Genomic DNA, 24,992 nt, shown 5'->3' with positions numbered 1-24,992 from the left:
ATCCACAGCAAAAAAACTGGTCTTGTTCTAATCTGTGTTGAAAAATTATAAAAACTCTTTGGTTAAACACAATTTAATTATTCATGAACTGTAACATCGGATCTTCGTCTCGCTTCCTCTTCATCATGTAAGCTTCCAGCTCGTCCTGGCTCGGCTCCTTCACATCGAACATGCTGTTATAGGGACGTTTCCTTTCATCCATTGATAGCAGACGATCAGCGTTACGCTGATTGCGTTCTTCCATCTCGAGAGCCTGGTGGTAAAAGTGATACATATTATAGCAATAATATTCTTGATGGAAAAAAAATTACTTAAATAACCAATAATGACTTGTGTCTAGTCTGCGTGTCTATTTAAAATATTTCTACTACTTGAATAAAAAAAAAATTGAATAGTTATTTGTTTTAATCGACTAACACGGAGATTTATATTGTAATATTTAAAGATAGATGAAATGATTGAAAACCTTACTAACATATATAAGCCTTACTGACAAATATACAATACATATAACATATAGAAAAAGTTACGTTAGTTATGCTATTTATAACTCAAGAACGGCTGTACGGGTTCGGCTGGACATTGATGGAGAGGTAGCTTAGAACCAGGGAAAGGACATAGGATACTTTTCATCTGATTGAAAAAGAAATAAGTTGATCAAAACCAAAATCTTCTTATGTACTGCCTTTATGGAGGAACAGAGTATGCCTGGTCAGCTATACATAACTTATTTTTAAAGTAACGCAGACGAAGTCGCGGGCAAAAACTAGTACACAATATAATGTAAGGAGTATGTGTACCTTGTATGATTTGAAATTATATTTAAAAAAATATTTATTTGTATGGCAATGTTGGCTGTATGTTGTAAACAATCAGTTTCAATACCTTCTTTAACTTATCTTCGTTTTTGTCTTCTTTCTTTTCCGTCTTCTTCTTCTTCTTAGCTTTCTTCTTGTTTTTCTTCTTTTTGCTGGTTTTCTCTGTTTTACTTCTTATTTCCTCTTCTGATGAAGACGAACTGCTCTCCGAGTCCGATTCAGATGCAGATTTTACAATTTTGTCTGAAATTTTTCAATATATATCAGTATAGTTACGCATATATTTGGGAAAACATTATGTATTCCTATGAATTTCTGTGAAGAGCTCACCTTCTTTGTCTTTTTTACTTCCCAAGCTCTTATCTGGATCCTGAACATCCGCCACGTGTCCAGATACAACAGATTTTCCCGCTTCGCCAACACAGTAAGACATCTGTAAATATAAAATTTAGGAAACTTTGAAACAAGAAACAAATTAATCGTTTAATTAGAAATGTATTTAATAAAATTTTAATGTTCTTAGCAAGCCTAAATTAATAACTTTTTGGGATATAAATATATGAATAATGACAGTTGCTATATACAATTAATTAGTAATTAAAATATATTAAATACCTTTATAAAGGAGTGGCAACACTTATATCCCCACTGTCCATCCCTCCAGTAGGAACCCCAGACACTTGTGTGATTGTTGATCAGAACATCTTCTTCATATTTGCTCCTGGGAAGATTTATATACATTATATATATATGTGTGTGTGTGTGTGTGTATCTATTTTTTGCTTATTGTATAAATGGAGCAGATTTTATTACCAATACAACAAAATAGTGATTTTGCCCAAAAGTAGGGTGGTATGTTTTAAGGTAAAACTTGTAATTTCTACAACTTGTGTCCCTGGACTATGAAACAAACAATTTTACCAAAATTTTCTTAATGATAATTTCATACTTAAAATGAGTAATCTCAATTGTTAACATAATTTTTACCACTTACGCTATAACATTACACAATCTCATGTATTGTGTATAACATGAAATTCTTAAAAGACTAAACTAACTGAGAGATGACACTCTTAATATATCCCTGAACCAGATTATCAGGTGTCTATACATCACGTCACTAACTTGGCCAGTTGTTTCTCAACATCTGAAGCCAGGGTGCCGTCCCTGTTGTATCTTAGGAACACCTCACTCTGAGCCAAGAGCAGTTCCTTGGGAGGAGCCTTCAGATGCTCTTCACCACCATACTTGTCTAGCACTGATTGTTTCACCTGCGACAATATAATATAATTCTTATAAATATATATAATAATGTGTCCTACATTTCTATTTTCTACTTATGACCATTCTAATATAATGTCCTCGGTCAAACCCACATCATTAGTATCACAAACTCCACCTGTGTTTTGAACTGTTCCTTTTTAGCGTCGTACTCCTTCTGGAGCAGTTGTAACTTGGTGGGTTCAGCCAGCAGGTGTACATCCAGACCTCTGTGATGAGCGTCCCATGCGAACAACTGGGCACTTGCATGGGAGCGAGTGTCTCCGCTGAAACGGACGAAGTTTTCACCGGCGTACTCTGACCTGGAAGAAAGTTTCATTCATTTGGGTTCAGACGTATAAAACAATCGTTCAGTGAGACCGGTATGGTCCGCACGGAGCTAATGATGCTATTATTGTAAACCACTTACTCATCACCATTCGGATTTGGATTGTCCCTCATGGAACGTGTCTTCGGATCGTAGTAGGCTGAGTTGATGTCCAGGTTCCGGAGGTATTTGGCTGTGTCCTCACGAATACGGAGATTACGGACTGTGATTCGTTGTTTTGAATCCACCTAGAAATAGTATTGATTTATGGCTATATACTGTAACAAATTAATTTTAGACAGAAATTTTCAGTTATCTTTTACTAAAGAAAATGAAATTCTTATTTATATAAATTTGACCGCGATTGATTTTATTATAACATACATAGATTAGTATGTTTCGTAGTTTTCCTGGAGCCTCCGGTTGCCACCTTATATAATTAACTTTAATAGTTTGTTTAATAATATGACACATTAATACTAACCCGGCAACCTGACTATATCTCAGGTGTTATATCACGTGTATACATACCTTAGTCCCCGGCATGTCCACTTCATCAACATATTTATCCTCGTCCTCACCCTCCCGATCATCTTCCTCCGTCGCTGTCGGGTCTGAAATCAATTATATCATTTTATATGTATATAAGTAGATATGTTTGTTTATATATTACATAAATACGAAAATAACTAATTTGAATATGGAACACTGAAATATAATTTAGATAGATTTGTTAAAAGTGTTCTTTATAGATGTGTACATTGGGTAAGCTTAAAATAAATGTTCTATCGTTAATGATGATACATTACAAGTATACATTCAGCTTTAGATGGATGAACTGAAATGCTGTGAATCATCAGTGGCTAGGTAACCTATAGACATCATTTGTTCGAGTTACAGTTTGTCTGGATTTCTAAAGTTCAGTGTTACTTCCAGTAACGTCCTGCAAAATGGTTGAAGCCAGTATTTATAGTTTTCAAATAAAAGTTGATACTTAAATGTTGCCAGAACAAAATTATAATGATTCAGTATAATAATTAATTATATCCAGTCATAAAAATAATTCTATGGAATAATCCTTACTACAACTATAAAGTATGTTATAATAAGTACAGCACGGAGAGCGGTGATTGTAACACAATACCTTGTTCTAGTTTTTCCGCTCGTAATTCTCTCTTGGCGTCTTCAACTTTCTGATATTCCTCAATAATGGCCTTGTGTTGTTCTGGATTGTATCCATTCCACCTATCCCTTTTGCCATCGTAACTGAGATTGAGATTCGGTTGACTGAACTCGTCCGGAGCTATGCCGACATTAGTGAATTTTGCCCCAATCTACAAATATACAATACATGTAACTGATATGGGAAAGAATATATATATATATTATTGTAAAACAGTGTTCAATATAAATGTTAATACAAACCTTTCTCGGTCTGTCCAAGCAATCCTTTTTCTTGTGCGTCATCGCACCACAGTTCTCGCAGGCTCCCTTTCTATACTTGGTGGCGGCATAACCCTGTAAGTTGCCTTATCTATTAAGTCACATGTGATATTCAGGTTAACTAAATGGAAAAAATTATTGAAAAATTCAGAAATAGGTTTGTAAGAGTATAAATGATTCTGGAACTGTGAGCTGTGAGGCATTATCTTAAGTTTTTACTATGTATTTAAGTTTGATATGTTGATTCATGAACACGATACGTTATTTCGGCTAATTTGAACAAAAATTATTAATAATGTTCATATTTTTTTTGTATAATTTTCAGTGTGTCATAATATATGTGCTTAACTTATACATTTACATATGTTGTTAAAACTTACAGTGACTCCTTTATTGTAGTATGTGTCAAGTTTAGTGAATTCTGCTTCTCTATCCTCTTGAGGTCTTTGATGTTTAAGAGTTGGACCGGCTGTACCATAATACCAAGGTGCAGAGGAAATGTACTGAGGTATGTGAGGGTTTATGTCCTTGCCTGGAAAGAGTTACTTAGTTAATACGATAGAGTTAAAATAGTTGTTGATTCAATGATAATTTATACAGATTATAGACGAAACATAGAAGATCTAAGTGTGATCTTTACATAATATATACCTGTTTCATCAACAGCAGCTGGGGCTGTTCCGGCTTTTCGAGCCTCCTCCAACTCTTTAGCCTTTCTCCAATCCTCACGAGATTTCTTTTTAGGTTCATCCTCTTCGTCACCAGTGTCGTCTTTATTTCGCAAAATTTGTGAGACCGCCACTCGGGTACCAGTTGTCATCTTTACCGACTTTGATAAATAAAATCTTCCAAATAATTAAATGTATGAAATTTTAATCAACTGCTATGAAATCTTTAATTGTAATTACGCGTAAATATACAAGTCACAATAGTATAACCCATTTAACACATCTTGTTTGTTGTTAATGTCAAAGTCAAAATGATCTATTAAGTGTGTTATTTTTAATGAACGAACTGTTTCTGCCTTGGATTCTAGGCATGAAAATTCTTAATAATTGAATGATATTCTTATTTCAATTGTATTCCTTGTTTATATTCAAAAGTATTCTTTGATCCCTTTCATAAATAGTTTATAATGATTAAATATAGGAATACTTTGATTAAAAACTCAGTTCATTTAATCATTTGTGGGTATAATGATTTAAAAGTTTAAATCTGATATTTCTAAAACATGTATGAACATTTTTAGTTTCTATCGCATCTAAAATGACACTTGTATTTTTACTACTTACATCTCTTCCGCCGGTGATCATAGCCGATATTAAGTAAAAGAAATATCACGTAAAATATAAACCAAAAGCGCATAGTATATTCGAAGATCACTTTCGGTTCAAATGTGCACTCGCGAAAACTTTAGATGTGTTGTTATTATCTTTTTAATCTATACTTTAAATTTTAATACTGTTACTCAATTATAAACAAATTTCAGGTGAATTAAATTAGTGATATTAAAAAACTTAAAAAATTGTAAAATTTAATTCTGTGACGTTATTAATAAAACTAACAAGCAAAATATAGAATATTCTTTATTACGTCTCGTTCTTGCATTTTTCTAGAAATGTCAGTGTCATTTAAGTTGAATATTCAAATAAATAAGGTCTTAATTCAATAAACAAAACATTTAATATATAACATTTATTATCCACAATGATCGTAGTATTGTTCATAGTTTGCGCCTTGCCCGCGGTCTGTGATAGGAAGGTCGCGGTACACACACTCGTTCGTTGCTGTCAGCTTGTCCGCTCTCGTCCAAAGGTTCGGCGCGAGGAGTGAACAGCTTCCGCCGGCTTCGAGTCACGCTAGGACATTTTATATGCACTAATCTTACTAATTAATGTATTTTATCATTATTTTAAATTATTTTCAGGTTTACTTTCGTTTTTAATTATTTTGTAAGATTAATGTGACTCTGTGTCTCGGGCGAAATTGGCGCGAATAATGACGATCTCCATTGAAGTTTGGTGACAGAAACAGATTATAAAAAAGTATTTACGTTGTTAGTATTAATTTAAATGAAATTTATGTAGAATATCAGATATTGAGATAAAAATAAATAAGATATATACTTGATCAAATGACAAAATGTTAGATATAGAAAGTTCATTCTTACCGTATGATTTTATATGCTGGTAAGGTTGGGTTGGGATACATTCCAGTAACGTTTATTGCAGGTATACTAGTTTTAAGCAGACAGACAGGCAGAAGCTGTATTTATATGCAAAAGCCAGAGTAGTAGAGCGATGGGGAGCTGAAAATAGTGTTAAGATTACCTTTTCGAAGGACAGCTCTGTATACCCATCATCGGTGGTAGATTTTCGTCATCTTTCTCCGGAGATGGTATATCTTTGTTCTTCTTGAAGGGCGCGGGCATGTCCATGGTGACGTCCGAGAACTCCGTCTGTAGATTCGCTATATCTTTGAATTTAATTTCCTTTTCCGAGTCGTCGTCCTCCGACTGATTTTTCCGTCTCCGCAACCTCAGGTTCCGCCTCGTGGGCTTCTCTTTGTCTTTCCTCGCATCGCTTTTAGCCGTTTCAGTCTTCTTGTGACGCAGATTGTATTTAAGTTCGCCCGATTCTTCGTTATTGTTGCTTCTGTTGCCGTCTTCGACGCTCGACTCTCTGACCTCCTGCGACACCAACAGCTCGAACTCCGTAGCTCGGGGTGCTGTGATATCTTTATAAATATTGTCAAATTCTTCCAAGGTATTGTTATTTATATTTGTCCGGGAGTCGTCAGTCGTTGGTTTAACAGTATCTATATTTTCTTCAGTTCTCTCTATCTTTATGTCAGCTGCATGTGATATGTCTGTAGGGCTTGCTTCTGTTCCTGTTGTTATTTCTTCTGTTGTAGTAACTTTATCTGTGAATATTTTTTTAGTTTCCAAACTGTTCGTATTTAAGTCGTCTGTATGTGAGTCGTCAGCTTCATTCTTAACGCACTTCGCCTCATCTCGTGGAAGATTCATTTCTTCAACCAGTTCTTTCTTTGTGATTTCATTTCCTCGATCCTCGTCAGTACTTTTCAAGTCATTATTTTCAATATTAATATCGGTGCTCTCCATAACGTTTTCTTCTATCTTTATGTCTATCGGTACACTACAAGTTCGTTTGTTCTCATTGCCCACTGTTTCCTCGACAACAGCGTCGACTTTATCGACTACAACTAAATTAGCAATCGATTTTCTAATAGTCTCGATATGATTTTCGATCCTGGCAGGAATTTTAGGGGAGTCTTCAAACAGATCGATGGAATTGTGGTTTTTAGGATAAATCCTAACTGAATTGATAGCTATGTTCCTAGCCTGTCTCTTGCTGTCTCCGAGTAACTTCTTGATCATGCTGGGCGTGAACTCCACCGCGCCCTCCTCCCTCACTATGGACGGCGACCTGTCATCGATATGCGTTTTAATATCGTCGAGAGCAGTTTTCGGCTCCGCGTTCAGATTGTCGAAGAAAACCTTCCTCTCCTTGGTGACGGGCGACTCGCTCGGGACGTCGAAGAAACGTCTCTTTTCTTTTAATATGTTTATATCAGCGAAAACTTCGGTCGCATTCAAATCCGTGCGACTATCCTTCGTTTCCAGCTCTAGGCGTTCAAACTGCGCGAGTGAGTTATTGCTATCTGAGGTCGACGCCTCCTTGATGGAACTTATAATTTTATTGACGAAAGTGTTCGGCTTCTGGTCTTGCGTCATTTCGATGTCCTTTAAACTAAATCCCTTCTTTCCGCTGTCAGCAACACCAGCGTCGTCGTTATCGGGCTCTGGATCCCGATCCGTTGAGTTCAAACGATCTTTAGCCAAGACATCACAATCCGCAACACAATACGTTTCCCTGCTTACTTTAGCGCGACCGCCATCTTCGCCCTCATCATGACCTCCAACGTAGTACGTGCCACGTACATCAAGCTTCTTCACGGTGCACGTCTCGCTGCCTGCGTCTATACTGTCTCTGTCGCTACAATCCGAGTCGCTGTCATCTTTGTCTTTGCCAGTTTCGTTACCCAGGCTCTCGTCTCTGAGTGTGTCGCTGGTTTTATCGAGCACACTATTGTCAGTCCCACTATCTTGATCCTGGACGGCGCTTTGTCTGAGAAGTTTCGACCTATTGATGTCCTCCTTCCTGAAAGTCGGTTCAAGACTCTCGTTGCAAGGGTCGTCCTCACTGTCACTGTCACTGTCAGTGAGAGACACGTTCTCAGATACGGGATCTTCATCAGGTTTTTCTAGAATTCAATATTAGTATTAATTAAATTAATAACTATATATTACTTGTATATAGATTCAGTTATTCACCGACTTGAATAGCCGCTATCTAATGAGGCGAGCGAGTTTAAAACGACATTGTATACTACGTTCATACGTTCGGTATAAATTTTCTTTGGATATTAAAATCTTCAATAAATAATGAACAGACAAACGACCAACCGTCTCTTTCTTCTATACAAGCTCTTAGATGCTGCACCTCTTCTTCAGCCCGAGCTCGTGCCAGCTTCTCAGCTTGTAGTTTTTCCTACAGCACATTATATAATATTGATTTTATTTAACTTGAAGTCATATTCACTACATTAATGTTATTTTGTCGTACAACAACCCTTTTTTATTTACCTGTAGTATAGCGATTTCGGTCATGAGGTGGTTGACCTGTAGAGAGATATATATTGGTATTATAATGTAAATAATTAATATTGTCATTAATATGGCTTTGTGAATCACACACTAACAGAGTCACACTAATCACGCGATACGCAGTTTACAGTCCTTACAAAACTTAAGATTTATGAATGAACAGCTGAAAGCGATCCGTGTGTGTGTGTGTATGTAGAGGTTTAATGTTTTCCGAAAATTTGAATTACGTCATATATATATATATATATACATATATACATTTGTATATTCTTTAACGAAATATGGACTGTTTCCAAACATTGAAATAATATAACAATAATATTGTATTACAAATTTACACTGTTCGTTCTTTTTACATATAATTTACGTTAATGTAGAGTACCTTAGCGTCAATATTTCGGGAAGGTGTTTCTGGCTTACTGAGCGGCGCTGCATTCAATCTCGATTCATATTCTTCTGCCATTTCCGCCATCTGATACAAACATATTATTTTATTGTTGCAAATATTTTTTTTCAAACTATAATAATTAATGCAAAATTTGATGAGGTATAACGACATCGGAACGAGATAAATTTTGTAAACAAACAGATTTTTAGTGAATTTTAACTATCAAATGTGTATTTTTATAAATCATACGTAAGTAAAAATATATTTAGTCATTATTCTGTTTGAATGTAGCAAAGATAATACTAAGCAAGTGGCTAGTTGGATACAAAACATGTATTTCGACCATTATTCTTGTATATTCTTGAAAATTATTATAAATGTAAAAAAATTATTTCACAAACAAATATCGACTTAAATTTCGTGACAAACAAAAAACAAGACAAAAATAGTTCTTAATATAAATAACTTTAAATTTCACGGTGCTGTATCTTACTTTAAAAAGTTAATAACTTGATTCGTCACAGCTAGAAAGCATCTAGTTAAGATTATGTTTATAAATTTCCAACTGATTCCGAAATTGGCGATTTCATAAATGTCTATATTTATCAATTATTATACATATAGCTGAATTTTGCGTAAAATTATATATATATAGTAGGGAAGTTCTAAAAAAGTATAGCAGTGTCCGACAGGGATTCCATGTCACTTCCCAGTTGTCGGTCGTCGAGGTGACCTCGCTCAATGATTTAAAGTGTTAATATTGTGTTAGGAATTAGTTTTAAGACTATTTTAAGGATATTACTCTGCAAGTAGTTTATTCGTTGTTGTACAAGTGTTTGCAGCTCATTGTTTTGTTGTTCATTTTAATTAAAATCTCTTTATCAAATGTCATATAGTTGTTTTCTTTTTTACAAATGCGATCAATTGGAACGTATTTGGAAGGAAGCCCTAGCAGGTTCGTTTCGAGTATGGTTGGAAGAGAGAGGAGCTGGGACGGTGGAGGTGAGCGTTTAACGCGCGTTAGATAGAGGCCCCTTAAACCTACACCTGGGTTGTAGGTCCCGGGCACTGTTGAAGCTCATCTCCCTGCAATGATGGACCCGGCAACCGAACGACCCATGGAAAGAGAGGTTTCTCATAATGTATACAATCTATCCAGGTTTCAAAGCCCTGTACCTCGTCTCTGAGAGATTTAATTTGTTCTTCATAGTAGTTGGCTGTGATCTCTCTAGCCTCGGAGACCAGTTCCCTCATAGTTTCAGCACCCGCCGCCTGACGTTGTTCCATGTTGGCTAGAAGCTCCTTATTACGTGACTGGGCTCTGGAAAACAAAACAATTTCTGTTTTTTTACAAAGAAAATATTGTTTTAATTTTTAAATTTTCGATCTTAATTTCTTCTACGATTGAAATGTTTTTGTATGACAACACAAAACCCGGCCATTTTCTGTAGCGTCATATTTCTCGAACATTGACAGTGCTTTAGAAACAAAATAGCTTATAAGAATACAGGGATTATTTTCTTTGCAGACATTAAAATGTTCAGTTGTGTATATAATCCATACATATAAATGATATTGATGTGTCTGTGTGTAATATTGTAAGTACCGTTTAGTACCTATATATATATAGTAAGTACACCAAAATATTTTTTTTTACAATTTCCGTCTGTCCGTCTGTCTGTTTGTTCCAGTTAATCTTTTAAATGGCTGGACCAAATTTGAAGGCAGTTTTATCGGCAGGCAGCTGATGTGAGAAGTAACTTAGGTTTATCCCGATCCCGAAAGGCGGGGCGATTGCGACGCTTAAGTTTTTAATTGTTTTTGTTTTACGCAAACGGAGTCGAGTGTTACAGCTAGTTTTTTATATTACCAATATACTTCATATAAGTATATATATATATATATATATGTATATATTCAGTAATCAGTTATGTTTATTCTCCAGCAGATACAAACTTACTGTACTAGTTCAAAGTGCAGTCTCTCGTTCTCCGACCTCAGCCTCATGATCTCAGCGTTGAACCCAATAGTCGTGTCTTGCGAGGTGTCCTCTAAGGAGCTCGGATAGTCTGATATTGTGTTGTTTATCTCTGGGAACAAATTAATTCTATGAAACATCAATCGGCATACATTTCTCAATAAATAATAATACCTTCTCCGGTCATGTAAATAATGCTTGTTCTTTGTATCAAACATGATTTACCTGATTTTAAGTTACACACTACACAATACAACATTTTTCCATATATATTGTTTACAATAAAGCTATTAAATAAGTGACATCCGGTTGGACGAGGATGTATACGAAATAAGATTACTTGAGAGTTATTTAAATGACGTTTCGGTTACTTTTCAGCAACCGTGATCACGGGCAGACGAGATGTCTCGGGATTATGTAGTTTTTTAAAATAATAAAATCCGCGTAGTATATCCAAAAAATATTAGTTTCATTTAAATGAATAAAACTCGCGAAAAGCTTAGATCTCATTACTTGAGAGTTATTTTTGAACGTAGCTGACCAAGATGGCATGTTTTGTAACACTCATTATAAAGAAATTAATTATTATAAATAATCTTACGTATGTCTTTGGCGACGGCTGCCAGTTGCAGCACGTGTCTCGTCTCGTTGGCGTATTCTGGGGACGGATTCAGGGTTACCACCATGCTGACGGCCTCGCCACGCGCTCCCGACAACCCTGACCCCAGCAGGCGAGTCAACTTGGATTCCCTGAAACGAAATCACCGGCACTGAGTATACACACAGGATATTTTGGTAAAGTCAAGCGTTACTTAATTATCTATAGCTCCTAGAAGGCTAAAAACACGTGCTATCTTATATTATATGATTTTAAACAAAGTCATTAATGTTTAACTCCACTTCTTTTTTTAAATAAACAATACAAATTTGGTATTAATCCCCGTCTCTATATAAAACTAGTTCCGTAGTAATACAGACGTTTGTATACACTAGTTTGTTTTTCAGGATATCGTTTGGATTTCAGAATTCCGAATGTAAGCGTGTTAAAACTATAGACAACGTTAATGAAGCCTCAGCGAACGCTGTCGCGCGTGCCAGCTGACTTCACCCACAGCTGTGCGGCCTTGTCCTGGTGCAACTACTCTGAATTATATGTTATATGTATATATCCGAGCCACACCTATACGGTATGACCAGTCGCGTTGGAGCCTTCGCCCCCTTCCGGCGGAGCGCCCTTAGACACCTCTCCAGCACGTGCAGCGAGGAGTTGATGGCGCGGGATTCGCACATTCGGGCGCCCGTGTTGCGAGTCCGCGCCGCTCGTTCGCAGCCCGCCAGGTCACAAAGGCGGACGTGAGAGACGCCCACCACGCCATCTAGAAGTACAGACAGGGTCACCTCGATAGCTGTATATATTGAAATTCAAATAGGTCATACGCAACGACAAAATCATCGACACGATCTCATTCTGTTTCTAGAAATTCCAGTTTGGCTGCACTGGGGAATTAAAATGCAGTCTCTTAGGCTGTCCTTAGAGAGAAGCTCATAGATGGCAGCTCTGTCGCGGCATGACGGTTAAATTGATCCAGCACTAATATCCTTTGGATTTAATACCGGTTCCTGATTATTGAAAACTACTTACCTTGCAGCGACCGCGGTGCCCGTGAGACATTACTAAAGTACTTCCGAATAATGTTAGTATCATTTCAATGAACACTCGCGAGTCTTAGATTTCATTACGACGGCTATATAGAAAAATTAAGTAACCGACTAGAGTGCGGCACGACAGCTTAGACGACCAAGTGACTGGCGCGCTATCCCGGAGGGTTGGCGGTTCAAATCCAGATCGTGTAAATTAATTTTTCTATACTAATAGTTAATCTATTGTATATATATTATTCTTAGTGAGATATTTAAATATTATGTTAATTACGTCAAATGACTATATCTGTGTTGACTACACAAAACGTTACACAGACAGCAAAAGTGTGTCCTGATATAAAAACAAGAAAGAAACTTTGCTCCTCATGCATTTTATCTTATTTACATATAAGTATATAGCATACAACATCACATTACATTACCTCCCTCTGTGAGCATGGTTATGGTGAATATGCAGTGTGACCGTGATGACTGAGCGTGGACTCCCGTAGCGGCCACTTGCAAGTTGTGTTTCCCGGCCACCATCACGTCGTAGGCCTCCTCACCCGAGCGCACAAAGGCCTGGGTCGCACCCTGATGAACGGGAGCTTCATGTTATCCGTTAAATTAATCTTAAATATTAGGTATTTCAATCTATTTGTTATACGACTTTTATCAATTTCTTTTGTTAAAATTTTACAGAACTACATAGTATAATATTTTTGATCTCATCAAAGCGGTGTATTTAAATCCTATCATGCATGCTTTTAACACTTCAGATTTATAAATTTATTCAAATGTCGAACAAATATATTAAGACTATTTTTTTTTATGAGATTTTGTTAAAAAAATAATAATTTTAGTGATGTCATCAACTAGTGTTAAGATAATTTTTAAATTGTTGTCTACTTATAATTTAAAAACATGTAATTTACTTATAAAATATAAAACATATATATGTATTTATATATATTTACCTTAACATAGACATTTCCACTTGAATCTTCTCTTATAGCTAATTTCTGAGCATTCCGTCTCTCGCCAGGAGCTAACAAATCATATATGCCCTCGTTGTAGATTTCTATGAAAGATACCTAAAGACAAAAAATACATCAGCATTATAAATAATGTAGAGCCTAGCTGGGGTCAGAAAGCGCAGCTCCAACATAGGTCTGCTTGACCAGATAAGTACCGCCTTCTCACAGACGGTCAGCGTGAAGTAGTCTTTAATGGTTTCTTTTCGTGTGATAATTGAGAGCCCTTCCCCTTTTACCACCCTTTCTTACCCTCTCCCTTGTCCCACCCTTTCCAATCTTACCCTTAATTGTGGAAAAGGTTCCACAATTAAGGTTTTCAATGCACCCACAACATCCCTTTTGTTGCAGATGTCCATAGACCATGGTGACTACCCCCTCCAACCAGTAGGTTGTCAGCTCTGATACACAAATGATTAAACTCACCCAAACATAATGTCTGTGTCTGTTGCTTAAGTCGTAATGACTCGTCAGATCGTTCCTCAACTGTACACTCATCCTGCGATACTTGTCTTTATGCGGAGCCGACACATGTAATCTTTTCACCCACTGTAAGTTTTACATACAACAATATATTCCTACTTGCGCTATATAAACATTAATGTGGTTATGTAGTATAATTAAACAATAAAATTTTATTAAAAATAATAAAATTAATAAATAATTTATATAGATACTAATCATATAACTTTTAATAATTTTGATGTGATTGTTTTATCAATTTAAAACTACTGACAAAGGTAGTACTCGAATTCTTTTCTTTTCAGTTGAAACATTACAACGATGATATTATTTTAAGTGACTGCTATAAGATAAATGTATCATCAATATTTATCATCAGCTAATGAGTTTATATTTCTACCTTTCCGAGTTGCATCAATAATAAACAGACCTGTAATTCATATTCCTGTTGTGCATGACTCAATTTATCCGCTCCGCTCTCTGATGGTTTGTATACTGGAGTTTGCGCTGCACCGACGACTTTGAACACGTACTCCAAAGACCTCGGCACTAGCCCCGGGGACGCCACTGTACCCATTAGGGTGAATGTCTTCCCCGAACCGGATGCTCCATATGTGAGGAGAGTGAAACTATTACCCTCAGGGAGCTTCTTCAGATTTTCTTTAACGACGTTCTCAAATATTTCCTGAATTGAAGTTTCAATGATTAAAATCGTTCATTTTATACTTAGAAATTGTTTTGTGGAAACATCTTACTCTCTGACTAGTATCCGGTCCGAAAATATGTGAGAAAGTAAACATTTTAGAAACATTATGCTGGGTTCTTCTACCGTGACCAGCTGTGGTTGTATCCAACGACGTTATCAGATGACGATCAGAACGAACCTCGTATAAATTACTGGGATTATTACATGGTTTTAATCTTAAATAAACTTGCACTAACTCAGGTTCTTCACACTCTGAATCTTCTTCGAATAATTCCAATAGATTTGTACCCTTTTGTGGCCTCGGTCTCATAAATGGATTTGATATTAATGGAGGACGAGGTTCTATAAACGAAGGTATATCTCTTCGAGAGACCTCGTTGTCAGAATATCTAGAGTCCAACATGATTAATATAATTTATTCTTGATACACATACAACGTTAATCTACTTCATAGTAATTAATAAACAAGTAACAACTAACAACGACAACGGCGGTTGATGATTTTAAAATTTCGAATGCTTTTTTTAATACCGTACGTCATATTTTGTCATGTAATTGGAATCTGGCTATCTAGCAATTAATATAGTAAATTTAAAAATAAAAAGTTTATTTTAATTAAAGAAAGTTATTGGTAAAACAGAAAACAATGTATTAATAATAAAAATATTTTTTTGGAATAAGCATTCCCTTTTTGTAAAACAATATTCAAAACCATTCATTTAAATTTATCATTCGTTCAATGATCAATCAATCAGTCATTTCTACAGAATATGTCGGATGAGTGCTTGTGTGTTAAAGAATCACTTTTGTTTATTTTTCTATTTAGACTAAATTAAATGTGCCTAGAGACATGTACCGTACTTGGGTTCCTTAATTTAATGTATACAATATAACGTCCGCTGTGTGATATTCGGAGAGTACCATTGACGTAATGAAGATTTTGTGAAGATGTGATTATTATTCGTATTTGGCTTTGTGCCATAGAAGTTTTATGTAAAACAGGCAAAATGAAGAATTTCGCGATAATAGTTCTGTTTTTATTGATCGAGGGAGCGTTTGGTTTTTGCCCGTCGTTATGTTCTTGTAAATCGAATAAGTCCGCCGATGGGCCTCCCTCGGAGCCCCTTCCCGGCGATTTCTTGAGATTAAAATGTGGTGGAAGTCCTGCACAGATCACTGAGCTTAAAGAGATAGACCTGAGCAAACTGTGGACATTGGTCGTTAGTCTGTGAGTACCTTATTTCAGTTTCTACTATGATATCACAGTAGCTTGGTATTGCTCATTAATACAAATACTGTTATTTGACAATATTTTTATCATAATTCCAGAAATCTATCAGGAAACGCCATATCTACATTATCAAGAGAGCTTCATTTGCCTAATTTACAAAAATTGTAAGTATTTTTAATAAGACCACAAGCTAAGCCTTCACAATTCTGTATTGCTTAAGAAAATTCATAGAAAGCTTAATCTTCTGCTGACAAAAAATAACAAATGTATATGAAATCTTCTTAAATATAATAAGATTATAATATCTTTTGTAATTTAACTGTTATTTAATAAATTTCCAGAGATCTCAGTAGAAATCAAATAACATTAATAGAGTCCGACGCCTTCTACAACATGACTTCATTACAAAGATTGGATTTATCTTACAACCAGATCAGTCATATTTACAAGGAAATGTTCAAGGGTATGGTGAACTTGGAGAGGCTTATGCTCACTCACAACCATATATCGGTGTTAGCGGCCGGAACTTTTGATTACCTTGTCGGACTTAAACAATTGTGAGTTGTTTTGTTAATATTATAATGTTAAGAACATTATATTAATGTCACGTTTTAGTTTTGTTAAAAAATCGTTATAAATTCGTATGTTATTTTTAAGTTTTATGTAAATACAAATACACCGAGAAATGTGATTTTAAAATAATTACAGAGAGATATACTTGGAAAAAATTAAATCTCATATAATGCACTTGTGTCCTTACAAGTATAAAAACCGAGTGGCTCTTTGTAAGTTAAAAATCATAGCTTTTAAAAATCAAATTTAACAATCTAGTTTTTTCTGTCTAATCTCTGATGTGCTGAACCGACTTTGATGCGACTTTCTGATCATAGCTATTCTATTCAGACTTCCAGCTATGTATTGTAATATAGAGTATCTTTATTTATTTTATTTAATTAGTTTATATAATGATAAAACAATGTTCATTGCCGATGAAATTGTTGATGCAGTTTAGTCAATATAAAAATCACTTCCCTTATTCATCAGTCTATGGTCTTGTCAGCATGTATGTTGAGCGATCCTCGTATTATAATCAAGAAATCCTATAAAAGATAATTTCATTGTATTTAATAAAAAATATAATTTTTGTCAAAATATCAGAACTGTATATAATGAGATCTAAGACTTTCGCGAGTATTCATTTAAATACAACTAATATTTTTCGGATTGTACTCTGCTTATTTGATTATTTAAAATACAACACACACCCGACGTTGCGGTTCACGTCTCGTGATCACGGTCGCTGCAGAGTAACCGAAACGTCGGGAGTGTGTAGTTTTTAAAAATAATAAAATACGGGTAGTATAATCCGAAAAATATAATTTCAACACTGTATACTTCAAAAATTAAAGCTGTTAGCAATCTTGTAGTATTTTTTCATGTTCAGGGACAGAAATACCTGATAACAGAGAAAAAATAAATTAAACACGACTTTTGTAATAATTTCTGCCCTTGAGTTGGCATGATAATAAAATCAAAAATTTTATTTATTTACTTCAGAGACATAGCTGACAATCCCTTGATATGCGACTGCGATCTGCTGTGGGTGGGAGACTGGTCACGGAACACGAGTGTCAAACTTGTCGGGAACCCAAAGTGTGCCTTCCCAGAGAACATGGTGAACAAAACTGTAAGGAAGCTGAAGATATTTTTGGATCTATCGGCCTGTGGTAACGTGCTGCCGTCCCATAATCTACTGGTGAAGCCGAGTCACGATCAAGTCGTGTTTGAAGGTGACACGCTGGTTCTCTCGTGTAACGCTCCCTTTGCATCCGTTATGGCAAAATATGAGTTGAAATGGTACCATCCCATGTTGGAGATATGCGACGTAAACATAACGAACACGGACATGCAGGAAGAGGGTCTGGCGGAGACCAGTGTGTTCTTCCCGAATATAACGATTCATCATATGGGCAACTGGACATGCGTGTACGGAGACCAGAACCATCTGAGGCATAATCGCACGGTGCAAGTTTTAGTGATATCAAACCAAACTCAGTATTGCAAGACGGAGCACACTATCGACAATAAAGGCCTGTACTCATGGCCGCAATTGTTGCTGAACCATACAGCCAACGTGCCTTGCCGTAACGGTGAAGGTCTGGCCTATAGGAAGTGTTACGCCAATGCCACCTGGGGCCCGGCTAACACAACCGAGTGTTCATACATCAGTAATATAACGAAATTACTACAGCAGTTCGCCTTGTTGAATGTGAGTTTGGTGCAATACTCGGCCTTGAACGCGACGGAACGGCTGGCGATGTTGATACGGGAGAAGACGTACCCGCTGGCAGAGATCACGGACCCCGATGATGTAATGTTCATTGCCAAAGCTATAAGGAATTATATGCAGCATATATCAGAAGAACGAGATTTGGGTATGTGCAGTACACCTGTATTGGACAACTAACAATTTTTTTTTTTTATACAACTACATATAGATTCGAATTGATCCAAACATTCTTGAATTGAGATAAATTATATAGAAAATAAAATAAAAAAATGTATATACTATGAATATTAAAATACCACAGGTTCCACACTCCTGGATGTGATCAGTTCGGTGATGAATATATCAAGCGGGGTGATGGTGAAGGCGGAAACCTTATACCAGTCGTGTACGGACATTGTGAAGGCTGCTGAAGAGATATCAGCTTACACCAGCAACGTTCAGGGGCATAAGGTTGGTGAAAAGTATATAAACATTATATAAATTTGGGACTAGCAGCAAAGTGGATCAAGATTTAGGATCTCAATAAAGTGTTACAAATCTATAGAAGATAATTATTGTACTAACATATATTCTTAGAAAGCAGAAATATTCTAGCAGCGAAACGTCTAGAATGTTAACTTTGACCTAAAGTGACTGAGATATTTACACATTAACAGATTCAAATTATATTTTAATGAGCCGCATGTGGTTTTTTCCTTTCTGACGGTCATCTGGGAGAGTAAGCGATGTCACAATCTACAATACATTCAATCTCATAGCAGCATGACTTGATGAAGTTCGTCTGTTGCATTATGTTTCTGGTCTCTCGTCAGTAAAGATGCACAGGTTTTGCTAAATTTTCTTTCCAAATTATAATCGGGAAGTCTTTTAACTTGATACTACTCCATTCTACAAGACTTCTACGACACTGTCAATAATATTGTAACACAGAAAAATCTCGGTTCATTCTCTTTGCGTGAGAGGAAGTTGGATAAGACTTTTATAAAAATTATATGTTTTGTCCGACATTTTACTTGGCAGGGATTTTAAATGATTTTCTTCCCAAGGTCAACTTGGCAGTGGAAAGGTTTCCCGTCCGCGAAGGTTTCAGCGGCGTGACCTGTGTGTGGTACAGCGTTTCTCGGGGCCTACCGCCGCGCCTCCACTGTTCCACCACCAACAGGACAGTGGCGCCACTGCTGACGGTCAGCGACGCTCTCATACATGCCAGCGTTCAGGTTAGCGCGTGCACGACCCTGGTGCTGATTTAACATTAATAGTGTCCTTGGCTAGACATGAATGGTCTTGGCTTTGTACGAAAATGTCAGTTCTGGCAACCCATGAAATGTCTTGATGTACCTGATTGTGTTAACGTGAAGGATTTAAACACGAGCTTCATCTAATGTGACTTGCATTGGTACTTGATTATATTATTGCCTTACCAGATATTGGGTTAATTGTAAATTGTAATAAGTAAATATTTGCCGGCACGTACATAGACAAGGTTTTGGAGAATAGGGATGAGTTTGCGCATGTACACTTAGTGCAACAAAAAGTGGTCACCTTTGATGTTTATCAATAACAAGACCTCGTAACGGTGACAATCACAATTGGCCCAATTTAAGTGCTCGCAAGTGTACTCGGGAGCCAACATACCTGTTATATCTAAAAATTTTGCACATCTATCGTCGCCTGCCAAGTTGAGTGCCGGTTACTACAGCATAGTAGAATCCAGTTCATACACTTATTACATCGGGTAATATTGATTGGAAAATGCGTAAAAATTGGTCCAAAATCTGTGTCAAAGGGAGATTCACATTGTTTCAGATACCACAATCTTTATTGTACAGGACGACGGACTCTGGGGACGTTTTGCAGAGCAAACCTCAAGATCTGATTGTTTCTATGTATGAAGATGCTTCCCTGTTTCCGCTTCTGCCCGCCATGGACGACAGCCCCATGCCTGGACACCGCTCCAAGGATTACTATGGCAGGAGTACTAAGAGGGAGGATATGAACATGGAAATTACATCACCCGTGGTCGGATTCCAGCTGAGTGAGTCATGCTATTGATATCGTTTAATAACATTGTTAATGCAAGGATTTATCATTTTTGTCTTCACATTTCCTAAATACCGAGGACTATATTTACGACACGATCAAGATTTTCAGCAGTCATTAAACGGTGACTAAATTTTTTCTGCTCTAATTTAACATATTGATAGATTATGCCTAACGAAATAATATTAATTTGTTCGTGTATATAAAGTTAAAAGTCTAGGTGATGGTATTCCACAGGCGGGGGATCTTTACGTGGATCTTTATTGGAGCCGGTGATAGCTACCGTTCGCGCCAGAACAACTGGCGGAGAAGATGGACGTGCATCCACCTGGGACCAGAGAGATCGGATATGGATTGACAATACATCAGGTCAGTAAAAGAGCAGGGAGAGAGGGGGAGTCGTATTGAGGGGGGGGGGGTGAATTATGAAGCTGAAATCACAAATGTCTAAGCAAAATCAGTGCACACATCCAGCAGGCACGGATATACTGCTGACAGTTATAGTGACATGGACAGTCAGCTAAAATTTAACCTCAAATCAGTCATGGAGGTATAGAAGCTGTCAATTAATAAAACTAATGACTTTATAGGTTGATACCAGATACTATCTAAGATATATATAATGAAGGTAGTTTTAAATTGTAGAATGGTTTGAGATAGAAATTGGGGGTAAGACGATATTAGAATAAAAAAAAAATAATGTGATATATAGCAGATGGTTTTATTTAGGGAACGGGATGAAATATTAAGTCTTTATGACGAGTGTAATTAATGATAATAAAAGATATATGTCACATCTTCTTAGAAATATCTCGGAGCACTCGATATGTAATGGTTCTAGTTATTAGAAGTTGGAACTGAATTATTTTTTAAATATACTAATTAAATATATATATATTTCAGATTGCAAAGTGTCGCACGTGGTGTCCGAGATGATAATAATAAGTTGCACTCGTCTAACGTATGTTGGTCTGTTACAAAACGTCGAGACGGGCATCTACGGGGCCAGAACCGATGGTGCGAGGTTTAAGGTCTCCCACCCAGCGGTGTACGTCGGCAGTCTGATACTCATCGGATGCGTCAGCTGTTCCACGATAACCTACATCATGTGCTTCAAAGCGGTCCAGATGGCGAAAAAGACGAAGCACGCGCTCATTAACACTTGGATAGCCATAGGACTGCTATGCTTTCTGTACACGCTTGGCATATATCAGACTGAAGATGTGAAACTCTGCCAGATTTTAGGTCTTCTGATACACTACCTGTCTTTGTCGTGTTTGTTGTGGATGTGCGTTTCCGCCAGTAATATGTACAAGTGGGTCACCAAGACCCACAACCCTGTCAGGACACCGGAAGACGATTTACCACCGGATGTGCCGATACAGAAGCCTATACTGGGACTGTATCTTGTAGGTTGGGGGATAGCTTTGATCGTCTGTGGTATTTCCGGTGCTGTCAATTTGAAGGATTACGCCGGATATTCCCAATGTTTCCTGAGCAATGCGCCGGCTTTGAGCGCTCTTTTCATACCGGGCGGTATCTTGCTAATGTTTTTAATGGTACTGTTCCTATTGATACGTTGTACTATACGTAATATGAACGTGCAGTTGTCGGAGGGTACCCAGGCCACTGAAAACGTTGACCTCGAGATGTGGGAACCGAACCATGCGAATGATGGAGAGAGGCGTAGCATTAAATCTGTAGTCGACTCTGAAGTAGATGATGTGGAGCATACACCCATCATACAGCTAAGGGCGCAAGTTATTGTCTTGTGCCTGTATTTGTCCGTGTGGACTTGCGGTGCGATCGCTGTGTATAGACCTCTACCCGCTTACTTACCCTACCAGGAAGACATTTGCAGCATAATCTACGCAGTCTGTGCCACGGTATTGGGAACTTTCATTCTGTTCTTCTACGGCATCGCCAGGAGCGACGTTCGAGCCCAATGGTCATTAATGCACTGCTATTTCCAATCAAGCAAGCAATGCTGTAGGAACAGAAGCGTTTTCGATACAAATCAACAAAATTTACCGTCCGGTCAAGGCACCACCAACTCGCCCCAGCGTGTCATAACGAACGATAACAGATCGAGATCCGGTAGTAGAAGTTCCAACAGGACTAACACAAAAACTAATAACAGCGGCACCTACAAGGCGGCGGCTGAGCTCAATGGTCAAACGCATCCCAAAGATCTCAAGAACACTAATGGAAAAACTCCCAATATAAACTTGGTAGTTCTGCATCGACAGCAGTACAGGTCAAACAATTCAATGATGACGTACCCAGAAAGGGGCTCATTAGCGCCCGAAGTGTTCTACAATCCTAACCAGATGAATGTCGCTAAGAAGTTCTTCAAGAAACAAAGGCAGAATATGAAAAGAAATTGTCTCGAACTGCCCATCAGGAGGGATTTGGACGACGAGTCCCACGCCTCTCTACCGCTGCCGAACAAGGAAGCGTACAATGTCGCTAACTTCATAAACGGCGGTATCAAGTTTAATAACACCAACCAGCACGTGGAGAGGTCGGCTAACGGCATCAAGGAAACCAGGAACGCTGGCAATCCGAACCTTCTAGAAGACGATTCAAAAGACAATATTGGGAATTATACCAACGATCAAAAATCATGGGCCAAAAAGGACGATCCCAAACAGGGTAGAGCCCAGATAATGAATATCTACACGAACGTCCCGGAGACGAGAGTACCTCAGCATCAGGTTGTGAAAGCGAACGTCAACAAGAACTTGAACGGTCAGAGGAACAGCGTGTCAGAGGAATGCTTGCAAGCGTGTGAACAACCGGAAATGCGGACCATTTCCCAACAGTGCAGCTTGGAATATAGCTCGGCGTCAGAAATAGCCATGCCTCACACGTGCTCTGACCAGACCTTGAACACTCATTCAGAAATGACATCGTTCCAAGAGAATAGTGCCTTATGTTCGACCAACGAAATAACCGACACCGAAAGCTTCGGGCAATACATAGACTACCTACAACCGAGTAAACCCCTCGACGGCAAGGAAGTCATCGATAAATCCCTGCAGGATATATCAGAGGAGTGCACCATGAACAGCGACGACGTGAACAGATCCGGCACGCCACAGAAAGCCGATAGCGGCTCCGGCGAATTGGACAATTTGCTAGAAAATCCTGAAATCGCCGGATCCAAAGACAAGATGGAGGAAGATAAAGACACATTCTTCATGGCGAAGACGACATACGACTTCGAGACTTGCAGCACGAACGCCAGCGAGCAGGGCTTCGAAAACGAAAGCGACATATACTGTCCCAACTACCAAATGTCTGAAGTGAGCATCCGGAGTCACGGCTTGTACGCGCCATCGCCGTCATCCATGTGCCCCAACGAGATAAGCTTCAGCAACGAGGACGTGTCAACGTTAGAGAGCCAGTACGTGAACTACGACCCCGGCTGGCGGAAAACGATAAAGAACAATCCGAAACTAGGCAAATACGTGCCCACCCCGGCTCTGAGCTGTCCGGAGGTCAACAGAGACAGTCCGATATCGTTCACGAGTGAATTAGACGAACTTTATACTCAAATAACTAGTAGGGATAAAGACAGGACGCGGAACAAGGAACATGGCTTCGACGTCACGGTCAACAGTGACGTGACCTTGAAACCTGACAGTGACAGTTGTGTCAGTGAAGCCGTGTCCGACGTCGACGTTAAGAAGGCGACGGTCTAAAGTCAAAAGGATTTATAGAGTTATATGTAAATAAAAACTTCTTGTTATAAAGAATGTAACTCCGTTGATAGTGATGTATTTTAGATTATTTTTTTCGACTCTAAAACTGAACTGCCACTTTGTATCGAGGCATATCGTGCCATTATTGTAGATTTTTTTTATAAGTATTTTTTAATCCGTAGTCTATGTGTAAAGTTATTTATTTTTAAGATTTTCATTGAAGATAATATCTACACGTCTGTAACGAGTGTCGCATGAGTGGCCCTTTCTTAGAACGTTAACTGTAGTCCCGATCTCGAATACATTGTCTATTGTAAATATTGTTTTGTGAGCGCTGAATGTTTTGTTACTTTGGGACGGTGTTTGTGCCAAATTATGACGGATTGTTATAGGTAGTTATAGTTCTAACGAAGTTTTCTATGGGATCCTGTCTGTCGAGTCGCCGGCCTCGATTCTAGTCCGCTTTGGCATTTAAATATCAACAGTGTGAAAGTTTTTATAGTACTATTTGAAGGAAAAAATATAAAATAATCACAAATCAATAATTTTAGAAAACAATTTCAATACATGTATAATTTTAAATAAAAACGACTGATTTTTTCTACGACCCATGTTAGAATTAGTTATTTTTCTATTATCCTTGCCACGACACAAAATAAAACATATATGGTAATGCGGATATTGGTTAAAGAAATTTTGAGAAAAATCTATACAGATTCTTATATACCGATAATTTATCTTAAGAAATATTTCCCGATTGTGATCGTAATACAGAAGAAATTTATAACTTTACGGTGTTAATTAGGAAACGAAGGCGTTGTACGGAGCGTATATATAATGTGTATATGTATGTACATTTGTATTATATATTGATATTGAGAAAGTTATCAAACAAATCTCCAGCTTATACGAGCATCGTGCATAATAAAATGGCATCTGTATGCGAATTGTTTTATTCCATTACATTATGAACATA

The 24,992-nt window shown here is 37.5% G+C and overlaps 3 protein-coding genes across 3 annotated transcripts; 1 reads left to right on the top strand and 2 right to left on the bottom strand.

Moving 5' to 3' along the window:
* Window positions 1–57: 57 nt before the first annotated feature.
* LOC116769553 (pre-mRNA-splicing factor Slu7) lies at window positions 58–4,819 on the bottom strand. The gene is made up of 12 exons (XM_032660686.2): window positions 4,501–4,819; window positions 4,230–4,381; window positions 3,832–3,924; window positions 3,551–3,740; window positions 2,938–3,020; window positions 2,509–2,654; window positions 2,218–2,401; window positions 1,944–2,089; window positions 1,434–1,539; window positions 1,149–1,251; window positions 886–1,061; window positions 58–253 (listed from the first exon to the last, which is right to left on the bottom strand). The coding sequence occupies exons 1-12, from the start codon at window positions 4,667–4,669 to the stop codon at window positions 74–76; spliced, it is 1,728 nt and encodes a 575-aa protein (XP_032516577.1). The 5' UTR covers window positions 4,670–4,819; the 3' UTR covers window positions 58–73.
* Window positions 4,820–5,417: 598 nt separating this feature from the next.
* On the bottom strand, window positions 5,418–15,247 carry LOC116769669 (kinesin-like protein KIF20B). The gene is made up of 14 exons (XM_032660826.2): window positions 14,798–15,247; window positions 14,473–14,727; window positions 14,007–14,129; window positions 13,524–13,640; window positions 12,990–13,140; window positions 12,086–12,281; window positions 11,507–11,655; window positions 10,888–11,017; window positions 10,104–10,248; window positions 8,922–9,011; window positions 8,519–8,554; window positions 8,339–8,423; window positions 6,180–8,136; window positions 5,418–5,708 (listed from the first exon to the last, which is right to left on the bottom strand). The coding sequence occupies exons 1-14, from the start codon at window positions 15,149–15,151 to the stop codon at window positions 5,573–5,575; spliced, it is 3,924 nt and encodes a 1,307-aa protein (XP_032516717.2). The 5' UTR covers window positions 15,152–15,247; the 3' UTR covers window positions 5,418–5,572.
* A 248-nt stretch (window positions 15,248–15,495) lies between these two features.
* On the top strand, window positions 15,496–24,957 carry LOC116769383 (adhesion G protein-coupled receptor A3). Its single transcript, XM_032660450.2, has 9 exons — window positions 15,496–15,976; window positions 16,078–16,143; window positions 16,321–16,536; window positions 17,537–18,414; window positions 18,571–18,719; window positions 19,316–19,486; window positions 20,076–20,304; window positions 20,547–20,678; window positions 21,213–24,957. Exons 1-9 carry the CDS (start codon window positions 15,756–15,758, stop codon window positions 24,014–24,016), a joined length of 4,866 nt encoding a protein of 1,621 aa, XP_032516341.2. The 5' UTR covers window positions 15,496–15,755; the 3' UTR covers window positions 24,017–24,957.
* Window positions 24,958–24,992: the final 35 nt, after the last annotated feature.

The sequence above is a fragment of the Danaus plexippus genome, chromosome 14, assembly GCF_018135715.1.
Source record: "Danaus plexippus chromosome 14, MEX_DaPlex, whole genome shotgun sequence".
Classification (NCBI taxonomy): domain Eukaryota; kingdom Metazoa; phylum Arthropoda; class Insecta; order Lepidoptera; family Nymphalidae; genus Danaus; species Danaus plexippus.
The sequence above is the reverse complement of the archived record's forward strand: the minus strand, read 5'-3'. Positions and strand labels throughout refer to the sequence as shown.